The sequence below is a fragment of the Phallusia mammillata genome, chromosome 8, assembly GCF_965637545.1.
Source record: "Phallusia mammillata chromosome 8, kaPhaMamm4.hap1.1, whole genome shotgun sequence".
NCBI lineage: Eukaryota > Metazoa > Chordata > Ascidiacea > Phlebobranchia > Ascidiidae > Phallusia > Phallusia mammillata.
In genome coordinates this window covers 14531071-14539070 of record NC_137259.1, presented here as the reverse complement: position 1 = coordinate 14539070, position 8000 = coordinate 14531071, and the positions used below count along the sequence as shown (strand labels likewise).

General features: G+C 37.6%; 2 protein-coding genes across 2 annotated transcripts in view; both read left to right on the top strand.

The window, feature by feature from the left end:
* The first annotated feature begins 3846 nt into the window (after positions 1-3846).
* LOC145205096 (SPEG neighbor protein-like) lies at positions 3847-6546 on the top strand. Its single transcript, XM_080077745.1, has 6 exons — positions 3847-4401; positions 4777-4917; positions 5337-5429; positions 5611-5789; positions 6014-6111; positions 6304-6546. The coding sequence occupies exons 2-6, from the start codon at positions 4784-4786 to the stop codon at positions 6484-6486; spliced, it is 687 nt and encodes a 228-aa protein (XP_079933871.1). The 5' UTR covers positions 3847-4401; positions 4777-4783; the 3' UTR covers positions 6487-6546.
* A 766-nt stretch (positions 6547-7312) lies between these two features.
* Positions 7313-8000, top strand: part of LOC145203789 (diacylglycerol O-acyltransferase 1-like) — a 72017-nt gene continuing 71329 nt past the window's right edge. Inside the window, exon 1 of the mRNA XM_080076098.1 lies at positions 7313-7422. The gene's annotated coding sequence lies outside the window, so the exon portion shown is untranslated. The remainder of the gene's footprint in view (positions 7423-8000) is intronic.

The window sequence follows — 8000 nt, the reverse complement described above, 5'->3', positions numbered from 1 at the left end:
TGTATTTTGTGACGTTATTCCAAAACAGTCATGCTCTGTTGCCGACAAATAATGTTTCTGTGGCAGACGTGGCGTGATCTCCCCTGAGCTGATACCAGATTGCACGAAGACGGTGGCTAATAATTAATTTTATGGGTTGTAAATTTGTACTAGACGCTAATTTCAAGAATTCTTGGCTTAGTTAAAGATTTATTTGTTTGCACAGCTTTAATTTAGGAGCATTGGTAGCCTGGGCAGAAACTTCCTGACAAAAAAAAGTGTTAAAATCAGCTAAATATTTTGAACATTAATGACATACTGTTATACTGTAGTAGTGTAGTTTAACTCTTAACATCTACAACCTGCTCGCAGCACAATAGTCACAGAAGTGTGTATATAGGTTTACCTTCAAAAGTTACATGCATGTGGTAGGCTATGTACCACCACTTTAAACCGGTTCCATTTTCTTGCAAAATATTAATTCATATTAGCGTTTTTTTTTAATAACGTTGTTCTTCTATGCATGGAGGCTATACCGACCAAATATACCTCTTAACTATTGCATTAGTGCAATACATGGTAAATTGAATTGCAGTATCGTTTAAAACAGGGCTTCCCAAACTGGGGGTCGCGTAACAAACTTGAGGGGTCGCAGAGAGATGCATCAATTTTCGACAAAATACTCCATACACAGGTTGTATAATGTCACAATAGCATCTTTGTGCAAGTTACGTCGGTTTTAAAACGTTTCCAGCTATACACAAACACGCTTGTAGTGACGCCCTTGATCGAGTAGACATCGGTTGAAACACAACGATTGCAATTGTTTTGCAATACACAGTCATTTTAGTGCAACATAAACATGACATATAGACTAACGTTTAAGTCAAGGTTCTTCAACGGGGGCGATTTCGTGAATCGAGGTGGCGATGGTGACCATTTTTGGACCCGGGGGCGATTTTTCTTAGGGAGGCGACTTTAACATTATTAATTGTATAAATATATACAACTATGAGACTCATCTAACTTCAACTAACTAAAAGATTTTATTCCTCTTTCAAGCAAACACCAGGGGCACATGCTGCGATTTGAATCAATTGTGTTGGGTGGCGATTCTCTTTTTTGTGACCAAGGTTGGGCATTTAATTTGCCACAAGAGACACTTTATTGAGACTATATATGGTGACGGCTGACGTACCACACTTTTTAATATAACGGTAACGAGCTTCTCCCAAATTGGTTTTGCTTTCACACTTTGTACATTTAATACCAAAATATTTAGTTATTTCACACCTTGTACATTTATAATAAGTAACATTTAATTTGGTAAATGTAGTGTAATTTGATGTGGAATGTATAAGATCCTCCTCTACCAAGTAATGCCCCACTTGTTTTCAACAAAAGAAAAAGGCGATTGTTTGCGTATAATTGTAGTATTATCTTGTCTACTAATTTTTACCAGCTGCGTTGGAATTGCGAGCAATGGATCCTATACGTCAGGGGTGGCCAACTTGCCAGTCGTTAAGATCGACGAAAATTTTCTTAATTGTACGCGATCGACTGATCAGTCGTAATTTAGGCTGACACTAACACAAAGCAATAACGCAAATTTTTTCATGCGATTTGCTTGACAATTGCCACATATTTATGGTCATGAGTTTTGTTGGCAAGTATCACCTAGTTATTACAACAATAAAACGTCGCATATGCACACAATTTTTATCAAAGTAGTCAGTGGGAACTTTTAAATCTCCCCAATCAATAGCAACAGCTTCGTTAAAGCAAACACTCAAGTTGTGACGACAAACATTGTAGTTGTTACGACATAATTTGGTGCCAAAATAACAATTGTTACGCAACAAAGAAAGTGACAATTACTTAGGTATTGTCTTATTACACATGTGTGCGTTGTTTCAAAATGACAGAAGTGCTGTTTTATAATATTTAATTTGTTTTTCAATTAATAAGCGTTTGATTAGTTTAGTGGCGATCAACCAGTCAAAAGCAGGCGATCGACCAGAGAATTTAGTGGCGATCGACCAGTCAAAAGCAGGCGATCGACCAGTCGATCGCGATCGACGTGTTGGCCACACCTGCTATACGTATACGTGCTGTAGTAACAATTAAATTAGGTTTTAACTGTTGAAGCTTTCGTGTTTCTGGTTGAATCTAACTGCCCACATCTGCTCAAGAACTTTTGTACAAAATAACAATCTCAATAACTTCCACCTATAAAAAAATAAAAATAGGTAATAAATTTGCGATTTCCAGGCAGTGTTTAATATCCGTTTGTGAAGCTGAGGTGACCTTAGTTTAGGCGGGAACAATACATCATACATTTTACTTTTAATATTTTACTTTTATTTTAACTTTACATTATACTTATATTTTCCGCCGTAACAAATTACTTAAAACCTAAATCGTTGTTAAAATTGCTCATTCGGCAAATAATCTTTCCGTACGTACGTGCTTATGTTCTCGACGCTCAGCATTTGTCCAAAACACAAAAAGAAATTGAGTCAAGTGCCTATTTGCAAAACAATGTGACAGAAACTAAAAGCTAAAGCGCGTAAAATGCATGGGTATTTGGTCCCATTAGGGTACAGATACTGCACACGGTATAGGCGTCGCCTCTGATGATCAAAAGTCGCGCCCCGGTATTTTTAGAAGGGTCGCAGACAATTTAAAGAGATTAAAAGGGGTCGCGACCAAAAAAGTTTGGGAAGCCCTGGTTTAAAAGATAGCCTACACGAGAGTAAATGGTGTAAGAGCACAGATCAACTATTTTTTTTTAAATTTGTAGACGTGTCGAAGTCTGATCAATTAAATAACTCGACTAAAATTAGGCTGTTTTGAAAAAGAAACAAACAAAACAGATGAAATCTAAACGAAAAACCAAAAGGTTGATCTGTTTGAAAATTTGTTAATTTGTCACGAAAGAAGTTTTTTCACGGGGTTTGAACGCAAAATGATCCCGGGGACGAATTCCGATCAGGTTTTATTAACTCAGCTTGTTGGTCAGGCGCGCCGGACCATTCGGCCAAGTACCTTGTCATTGAAAACAGCCAATATAGGCCTACTTGCGGCAGCATGTGGCGACATCTACCGTAATTAGAGAAACAAAACTTTGACCTCTTCTAGCAGCAAACAACTACATTAGATGTGAATTTGTGCGTTTCTATCAGACGGGGTTTTGCCTGTAAGCAAACGTGAATATGACAGAATTTGAGTAAAGTAAAGCATTTATAAGTGTAGCCTGCATGCTCTTCAAGATGGTCGAGTGGTTAGCGCAACCGCCGTCTGTTTACGAGGTCGTGGCTTCTAATCCTGTCCGAGCCATTTGTGTTGTTTTAAATCAGGGGTCGGCAACCTATTTCTACTGCGGACCGTTTTTTAAAGTGAAATTTTTTCGCGGACCGGTCTTCAAAAAACTAGAAATATTTAGCAAAGAAGACGCCTAAATTAGTTAAACATCCCCGGGACATATGGACAAAATGTTTTATAGCGTTTGACCTGAAAAATAATACGGCCCGGTAACGAACTCCTCGCGGACCGGTACCGGGCCGCGGACCGGTGGTTGCCGACCACTGCTTTAAATGTTTTCAAGCATTTAACCTGAAAAACTACCCGGTAGCGAACTCCTCGCGGACCGGCGGTTGCCGACCACTGATTTAACGCATCTTGTAAATGTAACATATCAGCAGCCAGCTCGACTGCCAACTCATCGCAAGCACAACGAATTAAGGCGTTACCCGCCCGCCTAAAATAAAAACAAGACAATCAAACAACTCATCACAAAGGCAGTAATGTTACACCTTGTAACACAACGTCGGCAATTTTACATTTTTTGTTTCTTCAGTAGCAAATCGTTGAAATCATAATCAGTTAGCAGCTGATCTAGACATCCAGACAAAACAGATAGTGTCGAAACATTTTAAAGCTCTTGTGTGGATACTTGATGCAATATTTTATAAATATGATGTTTAATTGGAAATTTAAAAAAATGCAAAGATTACATAAGTCCCAATGACTTTTAACCCAGTTAAACGTTCCCGATTACAAGAAGACGATGAAAAACAAACCAGCAACAGCTATCGTAACCCACTACATTTAAAACCAATTGACACAAACGCAGATGCTGCCGGCATTCCAAAAAAGGCTTGAAGAAAAAGCAATCTCTCCTCTCCAGAGATTTAAAATCCCAGTTGAGCTATCTTGCTTCTCGAAGCCTCCGTGACGCCAACACCGTCAGCTGTCAGATGGCAAAATAGCTGAGCGATGTGGAGGGCCATGGGGGTGAGCCCGCTACCCCTGCTACCCTGTAGCTTAAGGATTCATAACAGTAGTTGTTCTGTATTAGAAGGCGAGTTGTTAGAAAACCGTTCAGTTGCTGTTTGCCTGTGTCGACGTCTAGGCCTAAAGGTAAGTGGAGCGTTCGTACTCATGTTTTATTCTTCCGGAAAGGATATAACTTATGATTTTACCGGTTGTAAATGTATAATTTATACATGCTTTTTCAGTAATTTGCGCAATTTAGGGGCAGCGCTTTTTGCTAGTAAATCGCTTAACGTTTTTCTTTAATCAACTTTAATGCTTCCCACTCAGTTATACACAAATGATAACAGCACCAGCAATATAGCCTAAACCTAATTTTTGTCCAGGTTTAACGTTGTGTGAAGTATGCCATTAATAATATCATTTTATACTGAGCAAATAACAGCGATTCATTTGCACATTTTGCACGATTTAGTGGAACAAAAATAGCTGCAATGTATAAAAAATTTCGCTTTATCGCAGAAGCGCCATGCCGTCAAAACCGGTGGCTCCTCCGGGCATCAACCTTAAAGATGAGAAGGTCCAAATGGCGGCTCGTATGATCCAAAAATCATTTCGAGGCCATCAAGTGCGTAAGAAGTTTAAGGAAGATGGACCACCAAGGTAAATTGTGCATACCAAGATAGTACCTCTTTTTTGCTGCTTAAAAAATTATATTCAACTTAGTTGAAGGTTTGTAAATCATAAATAGTGTTTCTTTCAGGTCGCCAAAGCATGTTTATTATCCAGCGTGATTAGGTTGTACATTAGGGTTATAAAATAAACCATAACCATCTCAAAATGTGAGTTTATCCAATATATACCAAATTTCAATTTACCAGACAAGCCTATATTGTTTAACTAGGTGTGCAACTGTATATTCATACACTTCCTGTACTTATTAACATTCGTGCAAAGAAAGAGAAATTGCGAAGCAAATGTGTAAGACTGCATGGCACTCATGTCCGAATCTGACTTAATTCTCTCCCTTTAAACTAATGCCTGGACTTGCTCTGCTTACATTCTGGTTCACGTTGCTTCAGATTTGTGGAAGAACTCAAAGACGTAAATTCACTTTCGGACAGCTCAGCAAGAATTGAAGGTCGTCTTTCTGGGTTTCCCGATCCCACAGTAAAGTATGCAAATCAATGATATGTTTCACACATGTATTTCTGAAACCAGTTGCTACTATACACGTTTTTGTTATTTCATCTTGTGATTAGGCCTACCTTTTAAAAGTCTTAAATATTGTTTGAATATTTACCTAAATTCAAGATTTTTTGTGTTTTATGGTTAACTTTCATGTAACTGTTGCAGGTGGTTTAAGGATGGTCAAAAAATTGACGAGGGTACCAAATATACGATCGTCTTTGAACTGCCAGATCTTTGTGCGTTGGTCATAAAAAACACAAATTCAAATGACTTCGGTACTTACACGTGTCAAGCGTACAACCAGTTCGGAGAAGCTTTTGACTCTGCCAAAGTCACTATTAACAGTAAGCAGCTTATTTTGATAAGATATCTCGTTGTTTAATGCAAGACACAAATAGGAGTCATGTTATTGCGTACGTTTGCGAAGACAAATAAATCTATAACATGTGTAAAGAAACAAAAGAAACAATGTATGTTTTAGGGTTGTTAAATCTAAATAGCTTTCCTCATTCCTTTCACATTAGGAACTATAATTTAAATTTTTTTTTTAAATCTAACTGTTTTTAAGCCCCAGCTAAGATCGAGAAAGGGCCACCGAATCAAGTTTGCAAGTGCGGTAAAACTATCACAATGACGGCTAAACTCGTTGGAGACCCAGAACCTGATGTGAGTTACACGGTTTTTATGAGTCTTTGTTAAATATATTTTGGGCATGGACTTCAACAAAATGGCCAAAGGTGTTGATTTTAACGTAAACCTGTTTAAATAAATCCTAAATAAACTTTATTTGGAATTCAAATGAAACTATTCGGAATTCAAATGTGTTAATATGCATGTAATTAATTTTAATGACGACAGGTTGGCTGGGCAAAAGATGGCGAAGACGTTGATGAGGATGACCACCTATTCTGGGATATTGATGGAGACACTACAATTCTAACCATAAAAAATGCTACGAAGAAAGACAGTGGCAAATACGAGGTCTATGTTGAAAACGAATACGGTGTTGATCACTCATTTTCGCGAATCGATGTGAAATAAATCTATTTCTATGGAAGTTACTTTTGCCAGAGTATTTCTAAATCATGTAACTGGTTACAAATTACATCACAGTCTACCAATGTTGTGTATCTAAATAAACATCATGTATTGAATGGGTGCCTTTGTATGATGTTTACCTAGTTCGTTGTCGTCAGATGTAAATTTGATCCGAATTTGACTATTAGTAGGGTAATTTAAGGTCAGAGAAAGCCCAGTTGCAAAAACAGTTGTAGACAACAGAACAGGTGGTGTTACTAGAATATAAACTGAATGGAGCTCTTCTGCCCAATATATTGTTTGTACTGAAGTTCCATCGTCCTATTCAGGTTGCCTTTATCAATGTATTAACACCTCAATCGTCAAGTAAAACCCGAAATTAATAAAAACGCAAACAACTTGATGCTTTTCTGCTTTTACCTGCTGTGCTTTGGGCATTATGACGTGTCAAAGGGCGCACAATTCCCGAATAGTTGATTGTTACGAAAGACGCGTTTGGTAAGCACTGCAGGAAAACTACTGATTGTTCAACTGACAACGGCTGTAACGTGGAGTTAGCATCAGAAGCAAAGGAATGCAGATTTGTACTTAAATTCAAACAAGTTTTCATGCGTTATTAATGTCACAATTCAGGCACGGGTTGGGTTTAAAACTAACAAACATTTCGAAGTTTTGTTTCGCCTTTACTTGTTGTCTGATGTGCATTTTAATTTGAATTCTACTTGAGGCAAGTTTAAAGGTTTAATTTGCTTTGTTTGTAACATATTTTTGTTCGTGGGTCAAATTACCAGTTCATTGTTTACATATGTACTATGTATTTAATAGACGAGTTAGTTGCTGGTCATTAGTTGTAGTAGTAAATAAGATTGCCACTGCTGAAAATGCGAAAAGGCGTAAAGGTGTCTATCTGGACCGTGATTCAAGAAAGTAAAGTAACAGGTAGGCATTTTTTGCAGATTGTTTGAGGACTTTGCCTAATTTATTTTATTTGTTAAACTGTTGAAAGAGTACGCTTTTTACACAAAAACATATGCACAAATGTATAATTTTGTTACATTATGATTTAGTTTTGAACGTTTCTGGCTTTAAAAACTATATTAGTTGACGCGCTGTTAGTTTTTGCACGGTTTTAAAGATTCTGTGGTACAATAGTTAGGCTATAAAGAGACGATTTACGCATTTAAGTTGGACACGTTAAAGATTCGGTTTTGGTCGAATCGCAACCACATTATTCGGCCGAAACCGAATCTTCGTTATTCGGCCGAAACCGAAATCTTTGTATCTCTATAATTTTTATGTAACTGACTAACTGGGCGTACATGTTTGGTTGTTAACCTTCATATTTGGGCTCTGTGATGACACAGGTGGCCGTAATTGAAATAAGAACCTCTAAAGCGGCATGCGAAAGCGAAATGATTGTTCACTTCAGGATATATAGTTCACAGAAATAATTTAAGTTTAAACACTTCATTAAACGTTTCGTTGACAACGTTGGCCTGCCCTAACGTTGATTGCAT